Source organism: Hylaeus volcanicus, chromosome 2 (assembly GCF_026283585.1).
Source record: "Hylaeus volcanicus isolate JK05 chromosome 2, UHH_iyHylVolc1.0_haploid, whole genome shotgun sequence".
Lineage (NCBI taxonomy): Eukaryota > Metazoa > Arthropoda > Insecta > Hymenoptera > Colletidae > Hylaeus > Hylaeus volcanicus.
In genome coordinates, this window is record NC_071977.1 from 10,051,290 (window position 1) to 10,075,848 (window position 24,559).

Below are 24,559 nucleotides of genomic sequence, written 5' to 3' on the forward strand. Positions count from 1 at the left end.
TGAGAGAGAGAGAGAGAGAGAGAGAGAGAGAGAGAGAGAGAGAGAGAAACGTCGCGTTACCTACGTAGCAATTAAGGTAATGTCGCCTTCGGCGGTCCAGCGACGAGCGGACGGTTTGTCTTTCTCTTTGACCGACTACGAGAACCCATGGCCACGTCTATTTACTTGAAAACTGCCCGAGCCACCAGCAGTCCCCTCAGCCAGGTTTCAATATTAATTGAAATAATTGCGAAAGCTCGTTCCAGGCACCAGCACCGACGCGATAATCACGAACCCATCGTGTATCGCGATGAAGTTTTCATCCTGCCCCTGGCGTTCGACGAAGAATTAAATAACCCAGGGATCTTGTTTATCCTGCTTCCGTTGTTGTTGCGCTTAATCGAAAATTTTTCCTTCGTTAATAATATCTGCGTCGCGAATTCGTAGATGAAAAGAGATTCACGTGGAGCATTCATCAAAATCACTCGTTCCTAGTTTGGAACGTGCATGCAGACGTTTACTAAAATATGTTGACGTGTCGTCCAGTTTCTGCTGGCGAATTCGTCGGTGAGGCTGACCTAGCAAACCTTGCTTTGGACCTTTTGATTTTATGAACTCCAATAGCGGAGTCGGACAAACAGCGTCTAAGATGAAGTTTACTGAATCTGACAAGTTCTCCTAGCCGAAACGCTACAATAATAATGACGTAAATTATGATTAATAACTAACAAATAATCTGGAATCCGTTGACTCTAGACTTTTGATAATTAATATATTTAGTTCTCCTCACCTTACTCCAATTTTGCAAAATCGTATTACATCGTGCAACAGGGCTTGGCACGCTTCACTTGAGAATCGATTATTTCGCTACTTCTCGTGCACGTATTTGCTACATATCCTCATTCTGGCTAATTATTTCGCGATTATCACAATTATGGCGATATTCGATAATTCTTTCGCGTGGTATTAACATGCTCACACACACAGAGAAATAATCGCTGGAGGATGATAATTGATGGAACATTGCCGGTGTTCGCTTGTTGAACGTGTCGATCGATGAACGCTATAATCGGCGATTCTGCACGCCGCGAGCGTTTAATTGTTCACCAGTGTCCGTGTGTTCCGTTTCCCCTTGACCTTTGCCGAATTATTGATTCCACGACGCCCGCAATTTCGAAGCGTGAGAAGTTTTCGAGTACACGCGCTCCTGGCTTTGAAGAGATTGTGTCTGATGCTCAGTCGAGTGCTCAGTCATTGCTACCGGTTTGCAACGAGTATATACAACGCATACATTTGATCGCATTCTCTGTTCAATTTTGCTTCGATTAATTTAATTCGCTAATCAAACTTAGAACGTGTAGTTATTAAGAATTTTATTTAAAAAAATTGTATAATTTAATGCTTTAGATTTGAAATGTTTAGATACGTTCAATTTTTCATATTCGCATATATTTATTCTAATGTTCCCTTAAGAGTTACATAGCCTCCACTACCTTAATCTATCTTTATACTATCCTTAACATAACTAATGAGAAAGAGAAAGAGAACGCACGCTATGCGCTCCCTTTTCATATTCGTATACGCCATTAAATGAAAATCCATAGTTTGCTCAACTTTCGTCGATACTTTGCTTTTCTACAATTTCCGAACCTAGTCATGTACCAGATAACAAAATTCGTAAATCAACGAGAAAGAGTTGTTTGTCGAATGGATTTGGCAAAGTGAAGTAAACTACCACTTTCGGCACCTAGAACTGCGCCAATCCGTCGACATTGCAAAGTCAGCGAGATAATAAACTCGTCTTCGGTATCAAAGCCCATTTATCTTCCTCTCAACGATCCGAGTCGTGGCCATTACCTACTTGGCTAGCCGCTATCGTCGAAAATAACAGGAGTCTCGAATATTCGTAGCCTCTGGATACCAGCAAGTCTTCGTTGCACGTTTTCTCCATCCACGGCCAACGGGTAGCATGATATCGTTTCGAGGCTGCGCCGTGACTGGGAAAACTCGAACAATTTAACCCTACAAAAAATCATGCTTCATTTTGAGGTAACGTCGTAACGTCAACCTCTTCAGACCGTATTTTCTCTCAGGTCGAACGAAAATATTTCTCGCGTGCTTTAATTTAAATGTAAACCGATACATTTCAAATTATAAATTCAAGTTTCCTAGAGATCGTCCTATGGAAATGGTTACAAAATTTTCAGTTTCAGCAATCTCCAACCGATACTTACAGAGCCAGTACGCAAAGATATAAAGTTCAAGACGTCTATATCAATTTTTCAATAGAAACAATTGTCCGACCAGGAGAAATTCCCAAAATTCGGCTGCCTCTCGAGTGGTGTAGGTGTAGCTTCTTCGAGACCGCGTCACATCGGAACGACCGGTGAAATGGATTTCGAATCTCATTGTCGTAGGGTGGAGCACGAAGGGAGAACCTGCGGGCATCGATGCATCCGTTCGTTCCCTGGTTCGTCTATCCGCAGCAAGGTGGTCTGTGGTTTATCCCTCATTACGTGCGATTCGTTTGCGGTGCGGACAATCGCATCGTGCGATTTTCTCTTGTTCGTTTCGTACGATCCCGCTATCCGCGCAACCACCTTCTTCCGCGGACCGACGCCGCAGTTATTTATCGATTTGCAACTCGCCTCGAAGCACGTGATAACAAGGGGCACTGGCGAGAGGAAGCCGGTACCCCTCCGACCGTTTTGTCGAAATACGAACGTTCACGTACGTACACGCGGAGAAACGAATCTTCAGCTGGAATTGCAAATGATATTAGACTAAAGCTCACTAAAACGTGCATACAAATCTAGAACCGCAGCTGGTTATCGCGAGTACACCTGTTTCTTTTTAACCCTTTGCATTCGGATGTACCCTATGAAGGAACATCGTAAGTCTAACAAATTTTGTTAGTAACACCACTGCAAATATAAATCCTTTATGTCAACGTTTCAAAAAAGCTATAAGAATTTATAATCAAATCTTAATAATGCAAAAGGTTAATAATGGAAAGGAAGAGAATAAAACACGTGAACTTGACAAGGTTACTTTATTATAAACTCTTTGGCCTACGCTTGTGTCTTCGTACAGAAAATTAAAGTATACCAGCGATGATTAGAATACGTTCGATTTCGGCGTATAGTTGGCTGCGATCATTGATAATCGATACATAGAGAAGACCGGTATCGAAGCATTCTCTCATCCAATTGATGTGAATCGCGCTCGTTTGTTGCTAGCTTTATCTGAACGTAAACCAGAACGATCGATCCACTTTTCGAACGATAAACTCGCTGCCCCGCGCTGTTCATTACGAACGAGCTTCGTTATTCCGTTGTTTGTCGACGGTGAACAATTGAAACATATACGATGCGCGTCCCGCATTGGAGTGGCAATTTTTCGCAGTACCGAAAGAAACATTGATAGGCGATTCATCGATACAAATTTGCGATGCGTTGGATAATACATGCAGTTTGTCGGTGGGCCTGCTATTTTTCGATATTGCCGAGTATCAGCATTTTATGGATCTTTGATAACGATCCTTTTCAAATATCAATCAGAAGCTACGATTTTATGAATTTTTTTTTCGGTTGGTTTAATAACTATCTGGGTAAAAAGATAGACGTTATGTACATATAGAAAGTTCCTTCAGAAACTCCATTGACTTCATAAAACAAAATGTTGAAAATTGCGATAAAATGTGCTCTGAGATAAATGATTTATTATTCAATGGCCAAAAAAAATGTAGTTTAATGGTGTTAACCTTTATTATTCAGGAAAGTTATTATAATTAAAAAAGTTATGACTATACCAAGTGCTTTGACACCTAAATTTAAGATTTTTCAAAAAGTGGAGTTAATCGATTTATGCAGTGAACGGCTCAACTGTCAATTTATTTGAAAAAAAAAATCATGGAATCGAACACTTTTTCGAGCGTCCAAGCGTATACAGCCACTCGAACGATTTCAGGGGTCGCCGGATTGGGAGTCGATGACGAGGATCCTATCGAACGACTCCGACTGGCTCGGGGGGAACTTCCCGAAACGAATCACCACAATTAAGCTCGCAATTATTTCCGTCGAAGACGCCCCCATTCCCCCCGTTAATTTAATTTGCCTCGCGGGAGACATTGCCCGAAGAAAAACGATCGGCGAGATTGGAATCCGCGGCAATGAGGTATTGAGAATCCGTTTTTAAATGCATTTTATCGGCGCGCCTTCGTGAATATACGACACCGGAAACTTGGCCCGATCCAATTGCACTTAGACCAACCGATACGACTAATAATGCTTCCCTGCACGGCGTATAAATTGCACGGCTAATGTATCCGACATCCGTAGAATACATATCCGCGGCTTTCGGTTGGATACCGCCTATCAGCGAGCGTTCTAAATATACATCCATCGCTCTTTCAACTTCGAATGGTAATTATTCAATCTCTCGAAGCGAACCTGTCGTTGCGTTTCTGACGAAAGATGTCACGGTTGATAAATTTCAAAAGGGTTCAGGTCTGCACAGCTGCTAAAGCTGGGCGCGTATTGCTCGCGCCATCGTGATACGGTTCTGCTCGAACCGTGGGTAGCGAATTGCTTTTATTTTCAAAACAGCTTTAGCTCCGCAGAATATTTTAGAACTATCATGGTTTCTACACTCCCGACTCTAGTCAAGTGTTCGATAGACTCACAGTAACTGAAAGAACGAAATTACATCATTCATATCTCTCGAATGGTTCATTAGAACATCATGAAATTTTGTACGAGGATTTTTCAGTATAGAACCAATAAGCCAATAGAATTTTTAAAAAAAGTACCGAAACGATTTGGAGATTTGAATCCAGAGATAATGAACGGCCAGGCCTAGCGTTTTTTCCATTGTCTCAGAGGCTGCGAGGTGGAACCTCGCGAGTGCTGTTCTATCGGTGGTGCATCACGAGCGATAAATCGTTCTCGATTCCTCGACTTCCTCTCGCCAGGCCGTCCGGGCCACGCTGTCAACGGGAGGAGCGTGCGACTTTGCGCGTCGCGGACTTCCGCTCGGTGCAGGTGCAGGTGCAACGCGCGAGCGGCCATTGCAGCGCATGGACAAAAGGCACGCAACACGCCTAAAACGTCCAAAGCATCGCACGGAAGCGCGAATCCCTTAGCCAATCGCGGGACACGCCGGTGGACGCCATTCCTTCTTGGAGCAGCTTCAAATGTGTGCAGAAACGATAAAGCGAACGACCAGAAGGCGTGGTTCTGCATGCGATTATTTTGTCCATCGAGGACAGGTTCTGAACGACAGGAACACGGCTATGATTATCGTTGCATAAATACAATAACAGGCATCCGAGGCTGATGCTCAGTATCGTGCAAATGGCACGATGATAAGATAGGAAGAGGTGGTGGCACGGCTGCCGTACGCAAAGGTACCAAAGACGTAATCTTTGGCGTGAAACGACTCGAGCATAGTTGTACTCAATATTGCATGATAAGGGACGTAACCCGCGATCCATCACGATGCTGATGTTTTCTTGTTTTTCGGTGCACGACGCACGGTGATCTCCTCGTGTAAACTCCGCCAAGCTTGCGGATGAGTCTCCTGAAGCCTACCTAGAGGCAACTGATTTCTCCGAGTACTCCACCATCGTGATACTCCTTCGAATAGGGTTTCCTATCGCTGGAAATAGTTTGCACAAGATAAGCTCTGCAAAGTAGATACTTGTTAATGTTTCACGACAGAGTTCATGTGGATTTCAAAAATTTCACCAAAGAGATGCAAAGACCTAAAATGTATCGCCTTGGAGCTCAGAGTCTCAGATTCTCAGATTCTCAGAATCTCAGAGTCAAGGTTCACACTGGTCAAGGATCTCTCAATCACCTAAAAGTACCAAACCTAACGTATAAATAGCCTGGAGATCTATTATGAATGCTATTCACTTTCGTTATATGTCATGCAAACTTCGGCGCAAAGTTCGAAGAAAGATATTCAACCACGAAGATTTAACAACCTACCCAACGTCACGTGGCTTGACAGATATCAGCTATTCCTTCGGTGGTCATGTTCGTCATATCGCGTTGGGTCGTAACCTCGTAGCCGTTATCTTTGGATTACGAATTGATGGAAATATGGCGCAGTCGGTTTACACCTAAAAATAGGTGTCGATCGAAGGCAGACTAGGTTGAGCAGGATGACGATCAGGTTTCCCGGTTGGTCGAGCTTCGCCGCAGGATCACCGAGATAAATTCTCCTGGCGGAGAACGTAAAAAATATTGGCTCTAAGTTTGATCGTGAGCGTCTTCGCCAGCCATCATCGACTTCGCCGTATGTATTCCGATGATGCTCGCGCGACCTCGCTTTAGAGGGATAACGCGTTCGGAGACTTATCTCATAATATATTTACGGTTACGTTGTCGTGGTTATATATTATCTTGTCCCTCTCTCTGTCCTGTCCCAATCCCCATCCTCGCACCAACCCGCTCTGATGTATTATGCATTCCGAAGACGATGTATTCTCCCATGTGCGCGTTACACGGCTCATACATTGTTCGCCCCGATTCATCGGGCTCATTCCTCGGCGCGACGGTACGTGACCGCGTTGTGCGGTAATGTTGTTCGTGTTTTTACAGGTTTTGTCCCTCGAGCTGTTACAAGTTTTGTATCTTACGTTGCTGGAAATTTGGGTCCTTGGGTTGCTGCAAGCCTTGCTCTTGAGGATGTTGTAGACAGATAAACAGACAATCAAAATCGTTCATAAATCCATGAGGAGGGAGCGTTGTCACTAGGTCCTTGATTTACAACAGCAATACCAATGCAATGCAGTAAGAAACAACATAATTCTACATATTTCTCCACGGTATAATATAGCAAAATATAATATAATACAAAATATTCCAGAAAATAGAGTATAATCCGACAGCATCTGCTTATAATCTTGACGAAATGGTCTCTGCAGAGAACATGTGGTCTCACGAAGAAACTACGAAGCAACACGCGTCTTCTAGTACGAGAAGGTTCCTCACCTCTGGATGGTAGCGGCTGCGTTTAGCTCGGGAGGCGCGATTTGCGCGACTACCGCGGAAGGAAACGCGTGAAATCCCTTCGTATCGGGCTACCAGCGCGAACGTGTAGGTTCGTCGTGGCGTCGACCTCTCCTTTTCCGCCGCCTGCGATTCTCCGTTTCTCATCCTTCGTTCTTCCTTCGTTTCCAGCCGTCTCCGTCTCGATCACCGCGGCTCAGGAGCCTATCTTTCTTGCTCTGATCCTACGTGGTTAAGAGTTGGATTACCCTTATGGTGCTCCGCGGGCTAAATCACCTATTATGCATACGCCAGCACTTCTGCCAGCGAAGCGGTGTCGGATCCGAGCCGAGCTGAGGTTAGAGCGCAGCGGAGAGTCGGGTTGCCGTGGCTCGAACGCGTTCCTCTCGTTCGCGGTAGCGGGGGCAGAATCCTCTGCCTATTACTCCCTCATTTGCCCCGAGTTCATAGAAATGTAATTAAATCCCCTGAGCGAACGCGAAACGACGCGACGACGCGAGCTACCGTCGTGCGCACTGACTCGTGGGAAAGTTCGGAAGCTTCCCTGGAGCTGGCCTGGCATAGGTGGGTCGGTGGGGGTGGTGGTACTTTTGACAGGCAAGCGTTAATTAGCGCCAGCAGGATCGACGACCTCATCATTTTTTTTTTAAACGTAATTGGGCAAGCACCGCAATTAGTGCAGGCAAAGCGGCCGGGGAGAGAGTTTGCTCGCAGAAGAAATGCATCTACCTGGCGATCCTCCGGTTCCCTGGGACAAAGGACGTCCGCAGAGGAACGTCGTATCTCTGTTTCCAACTTTTCACATTTCGGTTGTATCTCTCTTCCTTTATTTTCCGGTTTCTTTTTCGAGCGTACCCGCGGTTGATACGCGCGGTTCCCCGGACAGAGGGAAATTAATTTCGCGTTTGCAAGACGACTGCGAACTTCGCGTATAGAATTAATGCAAGACACGGCGTCGAGTGCGCGACGTCCAGGAAAAACATCGGGGAAAATAAAAACGCCTCGCCGGTGGCCTGCACGCGGTTTCTGACGTTCCCTTACAGTTTCATTTTAAAATTAATTGCTACGAGCTCTTTTTCGGTTTGTCGCTACGCGGACGCGTGTTAGCGTTGGACATGTTTCCAAAATTAGATGATACAGACATTATTTGATCTGCTAACTTCAACTTCAATTGCACGGAATTACAGTAAGTCCCATAACTATTCGTACCCTCTATTTTTATTAAGGAAATTTCTCTAATTTAAATGAATGCTTCAAATTTATTTTGGGACTGACTGTATTTGAAAGACATTGGGAAATGGAGTATCCTAGGTTAAGGTTGTAGTTAATACACCCGTATTTCAAAAGTCTCTACTCAAGATCTTTGGAAGTCGTAAATAAAACCCTGCTGTGTTTTAATTATTAGTTGGTGTTCTACTCTCGTTGAACACCTGCCTCCTAGGTACTTTATTTTATCCCTGTTTTTCGCCCAACTGTTCCTCTTTATTCAGTCCTGTTCGAGGCTTGCAGCTGTAAGAAATATCTATTTGGAGAGGACGAAATTAAAGTTATCGTGGAAGCTAGTCTCGTTTCTTTATCAAACAACAAGTGCAAAGGGTTAATTCTTTCTAATCTAAAATGCTCTCTCGAAGACTGAGCGAGAAACAAGCGAAGAAAAAGAATGATCCACAGGAGAGGATGCTCGCATCGATACAATTGCGTTTCAATTTCTTCGCTTGACTTCCAAAGTCAGTCTCCTGTTGGCGCACCCACGCGCCGTTTCGTTGCATCTTCTTATCCGCCTCCCTCGAAAATCCTGTCTCCACCTCTTTCTTCGAGTTACTCCCGACTTCGAAAGTTTACCTTTTCGCGCGTCGAGCCCTTCTCGTCTTTCATTCCTCGTTCGAGTCGCGTTTCTCCGCGAAGAAGCCGACATAGCGATTCTTTGCCCGTTCGCTTGGATCTCGCAGGCGAGCCAACTTTACACTCGGTACATTATGAATACCACGATTTCGCGACGAAGTTATATGCTCCGGTCATTTTTAAAATGGAAAACTGCGGCGAAAGTGGGTCGCGCGAGCATAGAGCAACGCTCCTACTGCTAGATTCACCGATCCTGGAATCCTCTTATCGGCTTTCCAGCTTTCGAATACCTCTTCGCCGGGAGCAGAGAGCGTGGCATATTTTGTAGCTCTCCACCGTTACTTTCGGATGCTATATTATTAATTAGGACGCGCGCTGCGTTACCCTTTCGACGAGTTCAGCGTCGATGGTCCTCGGTAACCTTTTTACTAGCAGAGCTGGGCAAAATTTGGAGCTATAGCTTGTTTGTCGAACGGCATAATTAGCTTAAGCCTGGAAGACTTATGTTCCATTTTATACCTACATGTTGTACACTCGTAGTCAATATTTTCCCATAGTCATTCCTGACTCATTATACGACCATAATTAATGGGACCATTCCAAATCTTTATTTTAACCAAATCACCAACTTTCACCATTACTCTTCTCTGACCCTCCTGCTTCCAAACTCGTCTAGACTTTCCTTTAATTCTTTGACACGCGTGACTTCGTTAACATTTTAGCATATGCTTACGATACGTTTGCTTTGCTGTGATAGCTGAATAGAGCGCCAAGTGTCCTGAGGTACGTAAACAAAAGACTCGGGGAGAAAATGAGACTTGGCTTAGACCGATATAATTATGCTTTTTGACGGACACGATATTATTTTAACTATTACCATGAAAAAATGGCGAGACTGCTAAGGAATATGGATTCAAAGTATCGCGTTCCGGAAGAACGGGTCGCGTAAGTGTAGAATAGTTTGGTGTCACGTGACAACACAAAGAGTCCTGCGGCAAACTCGTTTCTTTTATCGCGAACCTGTGATCTGCACACGCTCGCGGCGGCTTTCAACGCAGATAACGCGCATTGTGATCAGTAGAAATATTAGAATACTAAGCGCGGCCGGTGTTAATGCTGGAAGCTTGTATCAGGGTTCGTTAAAAAGGAAGAATTATTTGCCTTGCCGCAACGCGTTTAATAGTATGGACGGTAATCGCGGGAGGACACGTGACCGTGTCGAAAAACACGCGAGAGCAACCCAAGCAAAATGAAACTATACCGTGTCACGGATCCAGGAACGAATTTCAGGGAAACACGTCGTCTTTATCACTCGTGCGTGGCTATCGACAGATTTAAATTTGATACTCCAGACGTTTCTGTTTCTCCTGTCGTTGTTTAGCATCTGACAATTGCACATCCAAACGAAAGTGGAGGCCAGGTGCAACAACGAGTTATCGTCTGCCCATTGGTCGTGTCGTGTTAATTGCTACAGGTCACGTTACACGTAACGATTATTTTACTCCAGGGTACTATATCTCTCCCTAAAACGAGGTGGTAATGCTGAAAAGCGGGCGATCACAAGATCTCGGTTGGGTCGTAGATTCTTTTCAAGCGAAGATAAAAAATAACAGCTCATAGTTAATCCAGTACTTGCTTTCCCAGACCGTATCTTCCCCCGCGAACGCAACAATACACCCACGAATCGCAACTGCAACGATGCCGTATAATTCCTCGACGTTCCACGGCGCACAGAATAAGAACGACGGAGTTTTTCACATTAACTTGTTTATCCACGTTTGAATGGAGTCGCCAGGAGTTTAATTAGCACGCCGCAAAAATATCTTTGTCTCTCCCATTAACTGTCTGTTTTCTTTTTAGCCTTTGTATAGGCAGGACTCGGAAGACTCTACGTCATTACCACCGACCTCTTTTGTCCTTTCTGTCTCGATGAAGGTGTATAATAGAACCGGGTCATGAATTTCAATGTTTTTCCGTTGTGTCTATTTTTTCTCCTGGAGATTGTCGCGAATTTCGTTGAATTTCTGATCGGTTGAATCCACGTGGAGCGATAAGACGATTTATAATAAGAAGAAATAGGCCTGTTTTACCAGTATCGAAAGTGTCGTATTGTAAGCCCACGGATGGATCATATTTTCCAGCAGTTGAGAGGATGTTTCCTGTCAGATACACTCGAGACACTTCAGAATCAAGTCCTTATGTCAATCGACGGCCCACGACGAGCATAAGTTGAGGGTCTCGACCACCCTGAAAGCTCGTCTATATTCCTTCGGATGCTTTTCATTTCTTTCTTCCTGCGTTTCCCTTTCCTTGTCTTACCTCCATTTTTTCTAGAATCTTTTCCTTCAGCTTATCCGAATAATTGTTCCGTGACTAACGACCCTCGTTCCACAGGTCCATAAGTCACTCCGTTTGCTCCTTTTTGGAGTGGGAATTTCTTCCTAAAGGAATAAAAGTTCTAGATTTTTTACATTTTTTATTTCCCATTTTTGAACGTACTTCATAGATCTATTTTTCGAAATATCGCAACAGTGGGTCAATGTTCGAACTGGTTGGCGCGATGGAAGGAGTTTTGAAGGGGGTTGCAGTCTTCGCGCGACATCGAGCGATTTTACGGGGCGTTAATTAGCGCGCCACGCCGTTGGGCAGGTATATGATTTTTTTGTGAGAAAATAGTAAGACGGTCGGTGTCAGGTTGATGGATGGATGAGACCCGGCCACGGCTGTCTTCGCTACGGACGACACCGTGTCGGTTCGTTGACCCAGGGGCTCCGATTAAAAGTTTCAGTATCGAAAACTTGATGCCCTCGACATCGACCGGTACCGCTCGCCTCCGCGCTGTTTTAACTGCTTCCCGATAGCGCAGGAATTCGTCGGGGATTAAAAGTGAACGGGAGCGCAGCTTTGTGATATTCCACGTCACGCTTATCTCCTGTGTCATCCGCAGAAATTACATATCAGGCTCCTCTTTAGCGTACGGCGACAGAATTTTCTGATACAACGCTTCTCGTTTTTCTTTCGGCAAGTTCAACGAAGCTCGAATAACCGGCTATAAAAGCTGCCTCTGTCCTGGTTCGAGTGCATCGGTATGCGAAGTTTCGCGATTCATTGGCGGCCTTTCCAGTTTAATTTTCATTGCAACCGGATTCTCCAATTTGGGGATTGCATTAAACATTTTCCTCGTACTTTGTGTTTGTTACTTATGTAAGCATCTGTTTTTCTTTAGATTGAAATTTTTGTACTTGTCTCTAAAAATACGGAGCTTAAACTTATATGCATGTTCAAACTCAAGTCTTGTTGTTTAGAAGAGAATCATCTTAGAGTACTATAACGACAAAGAATGAAATAACAAGCTTTGTTTTCAATTACCTTATCGAAAGACGTTTCCGTGACCAAAAATCACCCTCCTGATCGGGTTGGTTAGATAATTTCCCCCATTCCCTCTCTCCGATGGTCTGGAACTTGCGCATGGCTGCACAAATGAGCAGAATTCGATTCGAAGCCCGAAGCTAAGAGCTTTCCAGTCAGAAGTTACGAACTGGTACGTTCTTGCGCTATCTCCAGGATAGATTCGCCGCGGCTGATACGTAAATACGAGATTCCGCGCGAGTATGTCCGGCGCGCGCAAGCTTTTGTGCTGCGCCTTGGTGTCGCTTAAGAATGAACCTGGAGCTTTTGCACTCGACAGTCGCCATACGCTTTGTGCTTTATTTATCCTGGGCCGAGCGCTGGCGGGCTCGACGGTTTCTGCACATTGACCGCTTTAGAAGTTGCAGTATCCTCGTGAAATCGCGCAAGACCGCCCTGTCGCGTCGCTAAAGCCACGACTGTGCGTCCCTCGACCCACATAAACTATCTGCGTAATTCTTCCCAACGAAAACAGACCCCAGAGGTGCAGCGCAAGGATAATACGAGACACATCGAAATGTAGAATGTTACGAATGTCAGGAAAATATAATTAATTACCAAACAAGATAATACACTTTGCATCAGATACTACAGTATTATTGTTAGAGAATGGGCTCCAATAAATTAGACGTTCATTGCACAAAGTGATTAAATCCACGAAACAAAAAGCTGAGAAATGCGATGAAACAGCCTCTGAAATAAATTATTTATAATTCAATGCCAACAAAATTTTATCGTTTAACGGTGTTGATCTTTATAATTCAGGAAAGTTATTATAAATATAAAAAGTTGATTGTCAGATCCAGTGAAAAGTCGAGTGCTTTGATCGTCAAATTTAAATTTTTCAAAAGGTAGTCAATCGATTCGTGCAGTGAACGACTCCAATAAGTCTCCAGGTTGCATTTACTTTTATAGTATTTTTATTATATACGCATAGGAATTGGAATTCCTTCTTCAAGGCCTTTCTGAAGCATTCATTTAAATTGGACAAATTTCTTCAATAAATATAGAGATTACGAATACTTGTGGGATCGACTGTACGTGCAGCACCGCTTTGAAGTTCGTCGAGACGAGTTTCATTTTCATAATCGTCGGTCGGTCGAGCCGAAGGAACGCAAACAGCGTCGGGGACGATTCCCTTTCGTTCATTCGGGGCGAAATTTTCTCATTTAACCGAGTCCCGCTGTAATTCTTCCGAACGAAAACTACCCCCTCGAAGTGCAGGGGAAAAAAATCAATCCGAGTACAACGAGATTTCATTTCGCGTGTACTCGAGACCACCCCCTCGTCGCAAACAAATCCTCCGTCCACTCGTATCCCTGGATCGAGATCGCAACGAACGCGCTCTCGCGATTTCGATTTCGCCGCTTTGGCAAGCACTTGGCGATTTATTTAACTTTAAGAGGAGTTCAACAGCGAAGTGCTGCCAGGGTTGGTGGCGATGTGGGTCGAGGGGAGAGGCTGGAGAATAGCTGGTTTTGCGGCGCGCGAAAGGGTAGAATAGGCGGACGCGCGAGCGTGCATCGATGGGAAAAGGCCTCTCCGACGTTCGGGGGCGTCAATGTATTGGGGGTACGTTCCAGGTTGATGCCACCGGCGCTGGACGCAATTTGAGAGCAATCGACTGAACGACACGCCGCAAATCAAACCCGTCCGTGGTAGTCGTGTGTTAGCTAGGCTCACCTCCGCCGACTGCGTCACCCTCCAGCCCGCCAACCCCTCTCTTCGCCACCATTCTCCCGATCCCTCTCTATGTCACCTTTCACCCTGACTCCGTACCCATCCTCCTAGCCTCTCATCCCTACCATTTTCGTTTCGTGGATCTCCACTGTCCTCTCAATTTGAGTTGACGCTTCCTCCGTACGGTCGAGCGATTCGAGTTGCCGCGCGACAGCTGCTCCTGCCGATGCATCACCTCGCTTCCGGCGCGCATTACACCGCTGTTACTGTTAATTGAATCGATCGTTTTCGGATTGGCGGTTGCACCGTTATAGCGAGCCTCGAAAACACTCTCAAGGGCTGTCGAGGGGCGAATTTCCTCTACTTCCCCCGATGTCTTCGAGCTGACAGTCATATGGTGGAATTTTATTACACTCTGGCAGCAAAAACGATCCAAGAGGAAGTAGCCTAATAGCCTGATAGCTGGAGAGTTCAGTAACCTTCGAATTTTATACAGCAATTCTTGGACATTTCCGCTACGTAATTCTTCCACTAATTATTAACCCTTTGAGTACCAAGGGGCGATTTATTTTCATTTTTTTTAGTAATAAAGGAAATCTAACACGTAAAAATTTCATTACGATCATTTGCTTAAAACTATTTGGTATTTCCTCGGATATGGATGAAAATTTTCTTAGCCACTGAAAGTGTTAAATTAATATTCCTGTAGTCCAACCCAAAAAACGCTTACCTTTCGAATTTATCTTCATCGAAGAAGTGACTGTGATCGACAATTTTACGTCTCGCTATAGCACCGTAAAATCGACGAAAACACATCATTCGCGCTCATTGGATGCATGAGCAATTCGCTGGCTGTAGGTGGCGAGGAGGATTGCGTCGAGGGGTGGACGGATGGGGGACACAGTCGATCGCGTACCGCAAATTCGGTGTATCGGACACGGGTCGGTTCGCGGCACCGATAACGATTGAACTTTCGACTGTTTGCGCTCCTTTCGTGACAGGATCGTTAAGATCGAGGATCGACGCCTCTGAAACGTGATTTCGTTCGACTCCGTGGCGTGCTTTCGCCGGATGTTGGTGGAAATGTGCGACAACGTATGCGCGGAACTCTTCCAATTACGCGTGCCTATCACGTGTTTTCCGATAAATTGATTTCGTAGGAAATGTTTGAATCTGACAAGGGAAGGACCGAGGGTGCACTCCTAACTTGTTGTTGAACGATGGAGCTTGTAGTCATTATGCTTTTATGATCATGCGATTGATGGTTTAATGTTAAACAAGGTTATGTGTATATAACATTTCTATTTAAACGAGAAAATACTTTACTTCTCCCATTTTTAACTACCTCAATGCCAACAGAAATAATGGAAAATAGCGTGAAAGGATAAGGTACAGGATGTTTCACGCAATAAAAAGGAAAAGCACGAGCAAGAGAAAAAAAATATATCACAGGATAAAAGTTCCACGGGGTTCGAACCTGCGCCAAAAGGTATTAGCACGGTAAGCAGGCACTTTACCAACTGCACAACGCTTCTACTTGGAAACTGTGCTTGTACTTCGGCACATGAAAGCCTACCGAAACTTTAACATTAAATTTCTCGTTAACTATTAACTGTATGCGCACAGTACCATAATCACCAGCCTGAGAATTTTACCCTCCATCAGCGCGCACCGTAACGAGGATAAAACGGCTGGGGTTTGATTTAGTATAGTGATCTACCTGAAGTTTCGCGTACTTCATCTCCGACCTGTTTCTGAAGTTTGATTGTTCTTGGATGTAGTTTGATTGTTTCCAAAGTTGTAGTGCTGAAATCAATATAATGAATTTACCAATAGAGGTCAAATTGTGATCTCCAATTACGCAATTTGTAAAGATGAAACGATAATGACAATTGTATAATTCTAAAGCTGAGGGCGAATTGAAGTGGAGTGCTGCATGGTATATTAAAAACTGTTGAAATTTGTAAAAGCTGCTGTAGGTATTAACGTAGGTTGTTCGCGGAGAAACGAATATTGAGTAAAATATTGTATTAAAAACGCAATGACTCCTACCTCTTTTTTTCCACGGTCTCGATATCGGCGATGAATACGAAGCACGATACGAGTAATAAGGAAAAAATGAATTTTCCCGTCGAAAGCAGTTTTCGGACTGACAGATTGAAACTCGGTCAAGTGACGTTATAATTTGCGCCGGTTATACACGAACCTTCGGAGCATAACCGTTTTTGACGCGGTACTGCGCGGAAACTTCGATTCCAAAGACCAGAAGCATCAAATAAGGTCACACAAATAGTTGAAGTTCGACCAGCAATCAAACTACGCCTCGGTAACTGCACGGAGTTTCAAGCATACGTCAGCTAGTTTCCTGTACATGCAATTCTAGATAACCTCTTTTTTAATGGTCGATGATGCTCAAAACGTAAAGTTTGCGTTAACGACGTGGGTTCATTAATTGGAAATTTCGAACGAAAGAACAATGGACATAAATTGATTTTTTATCTAACTGTGCCGTCATTTCGATACTCTTTCATTAAAAATAAATATCCACAAATGAATACGTGTACTCTACAAACACTATATATTTATGGAATATATGCAAATTTTTCGAACATGTAATTCGACTATAATTAATTTTAAATAATCACGACCATTTTAGGTTTGCAGCGTGATATGATCCGTAAATATTAAAATGTTTTAGTATTAAATATCAGAATGTTTAATATTAACACATATCATTCGGTACGTGCTGTTTTAATATCGAGTTTCAGAGGGTTCTTTTATGGATTTAAATTTGTAAGCCTTTAGTATATTCAATTTATTCCTGGCTATTATATTTCAAGTTATGAAATTGTATCATATTGGTAAATACTGTAATTTCTGAAAAAGGACAAATTTACAAAGATGCTTCTACATTTCCGCAGACTAGAACATCCCCTTTTAAGACATGTTAGGTAGTCGTTAAAATAGCCCACATTGGTCGAGAAACCGGTCTAACGGAATGCTCGCGAATCGCAGGTGTGCGAAAAACATCGAGTCGCGCTCGCAGATTTGACCAATCGATGGTCCCTCTGTGAAGCGCTTAATTCTCTGCTTTCCCAGCCGTGCGAAACGAATAGTTCAATGGCCAGCAGCGCACCACTCGTCTGACACTTCGTAACTGCGTCCTCCCCTCGATTCGCATCACCCCGTTCAAGCGTCATACGATCGTTACTATTAATCGAATCGATTGCTTTCGAATTGACAGTTCTCTTAACAGCGTCCTGCTGATTTACCAAGCACATGTTTGCACGCCGTGCCAGGACAAAAGAGATTTCGGGACGGTCCTCCATCTGCTTTTTCATCCCTTCCAGTCCTGACAATCGAACCGTTTCCCCGCTCGAATAATCGCCGTTTCAAGGGCCGTCGAAGCGTTTCGCTTGCAGTCCCAGTCGTTGAATTTTGCATTTTTATTTGATTCGTTTGTTTAACGCTTTTATGACATCGCAATGAAGCACTTTTTGAAATTCTTCTTCCCTTCTATAGTGCAAATTCACGCTGTACTAATTTCGCGACTCTTATCGATGATTCGCTCTATTCAATGCACTAGTTATGCCACGACGAACTTTGCCAACAAGAGTTCGATAATCTAATCCGCAAAAATGATCTGCCCGGATGAATTTTTATCTCCGAAGCTATCAATCGTATCGAATTTTTATTTCTCTCGTTTTCATCGCGAAGGAAGAAGCTTCCTCGTAACAAGTATTCCATCAGGCCGAGCAGTCGTCCTGGCAACGAGAAAATTATAAACTTGAGTCAGTACGAGAAATCGATGCTCTAATGGAATTCTGTCCCCTTTGATCAGGCTTTCCAGCGTGTTATGATTTTTTTCCTCCGCTTTGCGTCCCATCGGCGTTTCCTTCGTTGTTTTTGTCGCATCCTCGTGACGCGCGTTGCGCAGCTTCGCACACGAGCGGGCGTGTGCACAGCGTTTTATTTCGCTGCCTGGCGCAAATTGACTCTTTCACTCATCCTCGAATTCCCGTCTTGCTTGATTGCCGCGAATATAAATTCAGGGGTCTTTTCTCGACCCGTGGCACGATCATTCTCTTGTTTCACCGTGGGATTTTTCCCTTTGTTCGCGCATCTATTCACCCGAGACGTTAATTACGTTATAGTCATCGACCCAAGCGTGATAACGTCGGGATACTCCTTTGAAACAAAGTGAAATTGATAGCGGTCAGATCGACGCGTTTTCACAAAGAACCGGACGGGGTGGTATCCGCAGTATCACTGTCGTCTCTGATAATCGGATCACCCCGTCAGGATCAGGAATTAGGGTCAACGTCAATCATGGTTAAGGACACCGAATATAACAGAGCAAATGATCGCTCCAGGCAGATTCGTTCCATTCGTGATCACCTCGTTTCCTCGAAATAAATTTACGATACGAGTAGATCCAAACCTCGATCACCTGTACCAGGTGGTCGTAAACGCAGCCTGGCGCGAAGAAATATTACCCTGAAGACGGACAACCGCGTACAGAGACGTCCGTAACGAATTCCATGATCAACGGCCTGGTTTCTCTTGATTAAAATTCTTCGGTGCGCCGGAGACAGCCTGAAGGTCCTAGTTTCATCTAGGGCCATCCTAATTACGGATCTGCCGGACCGTTTTGTCCCCCTCCCACCTACGATTGCGATCCTCGGAGTTCATGTAGGTCACTGAAGGAGCAGGGTTAGTTTGACCCGGAGGTTGGAATTAAAATTAGTAATCGAGACGTCTCAAGGAACGTCTAACAGCACCGCAAATATATTTGTATAACTGGTATGGAACTGGAGCACCTTAATACTTCGATTAATAGTATATTTAGGTATCAAAGTTCGAAAATACCTTTAACAGGAAGATTTGATTTGGGGGAAAATTTGAAAGCAGAATATGTTACTCCATATACTATTAAAATTCCCTGTTTCTCATTGGAAATTGATAAGACCATTTCATCTCTGTTTCCAACGTGCATCGCTTCATTACATTTTTGATGAGACTAGATATTCCTCGCTTTCTGCCTTAATGAACCTTCGAGGGCTTCTGCTTCTGATCGATATCGATCGCGTTTAAAATAAGGTTGACAGGTTTAGCACCGACGGACGGCGAAATAAATCAGTTTGGGCGTATTTGCAGTTGCTGAAATCGGATTAACAGAGCCAGCTAGGAATTTTCGAACGGTGACTTAATTTTCGAGAGCGTGCAACCCGTCGCGTTGGCATCCTCTCTATCCCTATCTTGAGCGGCAAGTGGAGCGAGTACGGGGACGATAAAGAGGTTAATACGATTTTACGTGGGAAACGAGTGAATATACCGGGGCGTACGTACACGGGAGTGCCCTTAAGAGCGATAAAACGGGTCGCATGCGAAACACGGAAGATCGGGCCAGGAACAACTGGTCGTGCACGGTAGCCCGTCGAGTCGTTTGCGCTTTAAAGGGGGCCAAGTGGCTTCGTCCGTGCATCGGCAGCGCGGTTAATGGCGAGCCACGGCTGTTAAAATATTGAAGGAAAATATTGCTCGGTCGTCTATGGCCGCGTAAAACTCCTAAATAGAAGCCTAACGACACGTCGCTAGCGTGGAAACTCGACTTGCGGGGTCCGTGCTCGACTCTTATGGGACGCGATTGTCGATGAGCACCTCTCAAGTTGTACATTGTTACTTTCATGGATTTTGAAATTGTTTTTCTATGCGGAACGAGTCATTCCTTAATCCTAAAATGTTTGACCAATTCATTCCAATTTCTACATTATTTCTTTAATAGACATAGAGGGTACGAATATTTATGAGACTGACAGTAGTTTGATAATGTAAAATTTATATAGTAGCAAGATGGAGCATCTCCATTGGACCCCAGGGTTGCCTATCCCTGTCGTAAAGGAGCCAAGCAGGAAAGGGATAGGTTAATTCAATTCCCACGTATTATTGTGAACATGCAGTGCCATTGTTTTGTCGCTACCATGTCAGCAAAACACTAATGACACCATAATTCTGTTGTTGCAGATGTTTTGAAGCGCCATCAACCGTAAAGATGAAGGCCGTAATCGCGTCGTGTCTCGTTCTCCTTCTCGTCAACGGCATCCTCTCCGTCGAGTGGAAACACAGCGCTGTCTTGAACAATAGATTCTTACTTCTTTGGACGCCCGGCGAGACGGATGTTACGTTCGAAATTCAAGCGAAGACTCTCGGCTACGTGAGTCTCGGTTTCACGAAGGATGACGGCCGCGGCAGTGTTGCAGCTGACATGGTCATCGGATGGGTCGACAACAACGGACAGCTCCATCTTCAGGTGAGTGTCCTTGGAAGCACGTTATTCTAGAAAAGCTCTTCTCTCTTTCTGCTCGCGTCGAATTTCCTCCAGTTCCTTGGAAATTCTTAACAAAGGCATACGAACGGACGTCTCGGCGGAGAAGTACTTGACCCATAAAGTACCAAATACCTCTTTCTCAAAAATTGGTATGTATTGTGTTAGAAAATAGTTCGAGTAACAGGGAAATATTTGTCTTTTAAAGAAAGCAGCGGAGCGTAATGCGAAACAGGAAACATTCTTTCAGCGAGATGTCAACTATGGAAAAAAGGCGTAATCATTGTCCCTGGTATCGAATACGCAGAATTGGAAACGATAGTTTCCAGCGTACGCGTTTCTATCACGATTACATTCATTTTCCGAACGTAGACGTGAAATAATCACAACTAATTACTCTTACGCTACCGAACCGGTGCGTCGAATCGTGCGCAGATCGTTCGAAATACCGTGCCGCATGGGGGAACGCGCATAATGATAGTCCTTTCGGGGATAAGTAATGGGTTTCTCGTTTCGATCGCTGCATCGGATAGTTATCAATCTTACCAACCGAAGCCAGCGGCCTGTCATTATGCGCAGCTCGTCATTTTGTACGACACTTTGTCGTTTTATTTTTCGCTGACGATTATCTTGGACAATTTTCAGTCACCAGGCATGATGTATTGCTCTTATCGAAACTGTATTTCGCAGTGCGAGATCGTACTCCTCCGTGAAAGGGACAATCTTTTTTCTTTTAACCTGAAAACGCGGTATAATAAAAAAGAAAGAGCCGTTCGAAGTGTCCCCATTCCGACGCGCCGATGTGGAACAGTACTTCTCAACCTTATTTGGCTTGGGTGACTCCTCCAGTTAAACGAGGATAGTTCCTTGTTTCATTTTAATAATTTGCCTAATTTACATTTTTACTCGTAACACGATGGCAACACCAACTTACCCTAAATGATGCATGTTTCTACAACAGGTGAAAACACCTGAGGTGAACACCTGTAAAATACTCATTTTGTTTATTAAAGGGGGGTTGATTTGTAATTGGGTCACCATTGAACATGTTGACTGCCACTCGTTTTCCATATTCAGTTTATGGTAATGGTCTTAAAAATTACATCCTTACCAGTATCGATGCATGATTCGCCAAGTCGTCATAAAACCTCCCCCATGTTTATCAATAGAAATTGTTTCCTTTTTTATCATTTTTCCGACCTACTCCGAAGAGACAACCTCTAATATCTTTTTTACCTCCATTCTTAACCCTTGAGAAATACATCATGGCCCCAGTGGGGGGCCCACGCGACCCCCGTTGAGAGTCCCCGGCGATGAAGATCAGGCTCGCGTGTCTCCCGTTTCGTCGAAATGGGGCTCGTTTAAACGTATCTTCCGGATCCGTGGAAGTCAGTCGTTTGATATCATGGCCTGGACAGAGAGACGTCGCGAGGTGGAAACGGCAGAAATCGTTTCGAACCGGTTTAATTTCGCTAGAGGAGGCACAAAAGCGTACGTGCATAGAATATTCGTTTTGTAGTACGGTCGCGCGGCTTATTTTCGGGCACTGTTAAATTTAAAACGTCGCTGCGCAGCCGCATCTGTTGACGCAAACTCTTCATGAGAACCGGACTCAAAAGGATTACGGCGGTATCCTCCTTTTCATCAGCGTTGCTCGGCTGTTGTCACTTTACCCGGTTCCTCATAACATCGGGGCCCAGCCGAGGGAGATGGATGCGTCGTTCCTCTCTTTTTTTATCTCTTGCGTGGCTTTCCCGTGACGCGAATGGGACGAGCGACGGAGCAGCAACGTCACCACCTCCCACGCCCTTTCTCGTTTGCACATTTGTCGTTGCATATTTCTTTTGCAACACCTCCCTCGCTGGTCGCGTTGTGCGTCGTTTCATCATCGGCTGCGGAACAGGGGGCTACTTCGCGCAGAATTTCCCAGCGACGACAAATTCGCTCGGCATCACGCTGCGTCACTGTCAACTCCGCGACAGATGTTCTTCCTTTTCTGATTACCTTGCACGATTAACGACAGCAATTTTGCCTCGCTAAACCCTTCACCAGCGTGGACTGGCCATAATTTCTCTTCATCCGCGAGCCTCTCTTCGGGCAACGTTCGCTTTAATCGAAATAATATCCCTCTTCCTGCAGATAGATTCGAAGGTTGCGTCCCGGCTACCTTGACCGATCGTTAATAGCCCCGCAAATCGCTTGGTCTAGTAGATCCCCGATGAGATCGCGCCGAATAACGAACCTCCAGCGATGGGAAGACGGAATGTGTGTTTGGTCGAGGTTAATCGAGGGCTTCTTAAGCGATTAATGGTAATAACAGAAATTATTTATACACGGGGTACGTGATATGCTTGCATCTCTCGTGGCGCTTGCTTTCGAGTTGAAAGTTCTCTTCGTGAATTATTATGGCAGTCTTCGGCGGAGCGTTTAATCGCGTAATTGACGAACGCTCTGTAAAAATTGCGTGTAATTACGGTTGGTTAAGTACGCAAGAGTTGAAGACAGAAAAATAAGAAGGCAGGTGTATTTTATTTGCAGTTGTTGTTCCACAGTAGAGCATTTAGAGAGTAGTTGAGGGTTGAAAAACGTGGCCCTGTTGGGAGAGCTGGTCAGAATTCTCGCTGTTCCAAAGAATCATCCTCTGGCCAGTGTTAAACTTAGCCTTCTTCCTAACACACTACCACTAAAGCAAGCATAAGGAAACGCAGTTCACATGCGGAGTCGGGAACCATTTCTCTTACCTCATGGTACTCCTGGGGACCATTCTTTTCAACTCCCAACAGTACTTACTTGTTTATGCGGAGGTAGAACTGTGAAACAGCCAAACGTTGGAGATAACCCCGCAGGAGCCTTCAGCGGACAGGTAATTTTGCTCCAAAAATAATTGTTCATCATTTTTAAAACTCTTTAAAAACAAAACCTAAGGATCACGGTAGTGTTACATTCTCGATGGTTATAGATCTAGATGGTTTCCTCGTGAAGAAATGTCCACCCCACAATCATTCAAATGCAACAAATGGTTTCCAGATCAGACATTTCTTTCGCGCATTTCCCAAGCACCCGTTTACGATTCTCAGCGCGCAGCTAAGGGCGAAAATAAAATCCCGATGGTTGAAATTCGACGGACATCCGTTGATGTTGGATCTCGCGAACAGGCTGCTTATTGCTGCCGGACGTATGATCCGTGAAGCATTGACGTTGCGGGGGTCTCGAGCGTTTCTTCTAAAATGGAAAGGAGCCGTAACAGTGGAGGGACGCAATATAGGAAAGCAATCTTCTCCGACGACCAGCGCCGGGGTTAGCTCGCGTCGGAGTGGTAGGTCGGTGGTTAGGTACATATCTACCGAGGTAGGTAGGTAGTCGGGCTGCAGATCGCGTCCGTCTCGCGTGTCCGCAATTTTTCCGGTAGAATCGTTGCCCGCTCGTTCCATAATGCATGCCGTGGCGCGCAATGCTTCTACGCGATGCAGCCGTCGCCGGACGTTCTCATACAGAGAACGACGCTGGGAGAGGACGAAAGAGGGAACAGCTCGCGGAAGGGACTGACCGAGACGAAGGGATAGGAAGTGGCAGTGAGGAAAGAGAGAAGGCCGGCCAGTTGACGGCCAATGGGAGCGAGAAGGTTTTTCGTTATGATCGTAATCTTAGAACCAGAACAGCCGCGGGCATCCAGACCAGCCCTGGACGACCGACCCCGGGACTCCTAGCGCTCGATTTCTTGTCCTCATAGATGCCTGTTCTCCACCCGCCCTCTTCCCCGACCTGCCCATCTGCTGCCCACGTTCCAATCCAACGGTCCGATTCCTTTATACGCGCGGGTTAACTTTTCCCCTCTGTCCAAGGAGGTCCTTTCGACGCGGCCGAACAAACTTTCGTGTTGTATGGCGACGATGGTCGAAACGGAGTTGCCGTTCAAATCGAACGACGTTGTTCTTTAAATCTCCATGGCCGTGGTGTGTGTATTCTGTTCGTTCCTGAACGTAGATGGTGGGAAGATAGTGGAGGTATTAAAGACGCAGTGAATTTTGTCTTTATTGGATATGCTGTGTCGGTTGTGAGACTTAAGATGACTTCCTAAGGGGACAGTTTATTTGACCTCGTCTGTAGTCTGCAGCTCTGCTCTTAAATTATAGCAGAAGTTTTACATTGTTGACACATTGTTAACCGGTCACGAGTAAACTCGTGTTTGCACTTGCATTATCTATTTAAATGTATGAAACCTAGGGCGATATAGAATATTGCAAAAGGTTTGCTCGTCGTGTTTAGTCCTGTCTGTTTTTGATTTTTTTTTTTTAACAATAGACCA

General features: G+C 44.8%; 1 protein-coding gene across 2 annotated transcripts in view; it reads left to right on the forward strand.

Moving 5' to 3' along the window:
* LOC128884916 (MOXD1 homolog 2) overlaps positions 1-24,559 on the forward strand; it is a 226,868-nt gene that overhangs the window by 89,576 nt on the left and 112,733 nt on the right. For both annotated transcript variants that reach the window (XM_054138599.1, XM_054138598.1), the window contains exon 2: positions 19,953-20,238. In XM_054138599.1, the coding sequence (XP_053994574.1) occupies positions 19,981-20,238 (258 nt within the window). In that variant the 5' untranslated portion in view covers positions 19,953-19,980. The remainder of the gene's footprint in view (positions 1-19,952; positions 20,239-24,559) is intronic.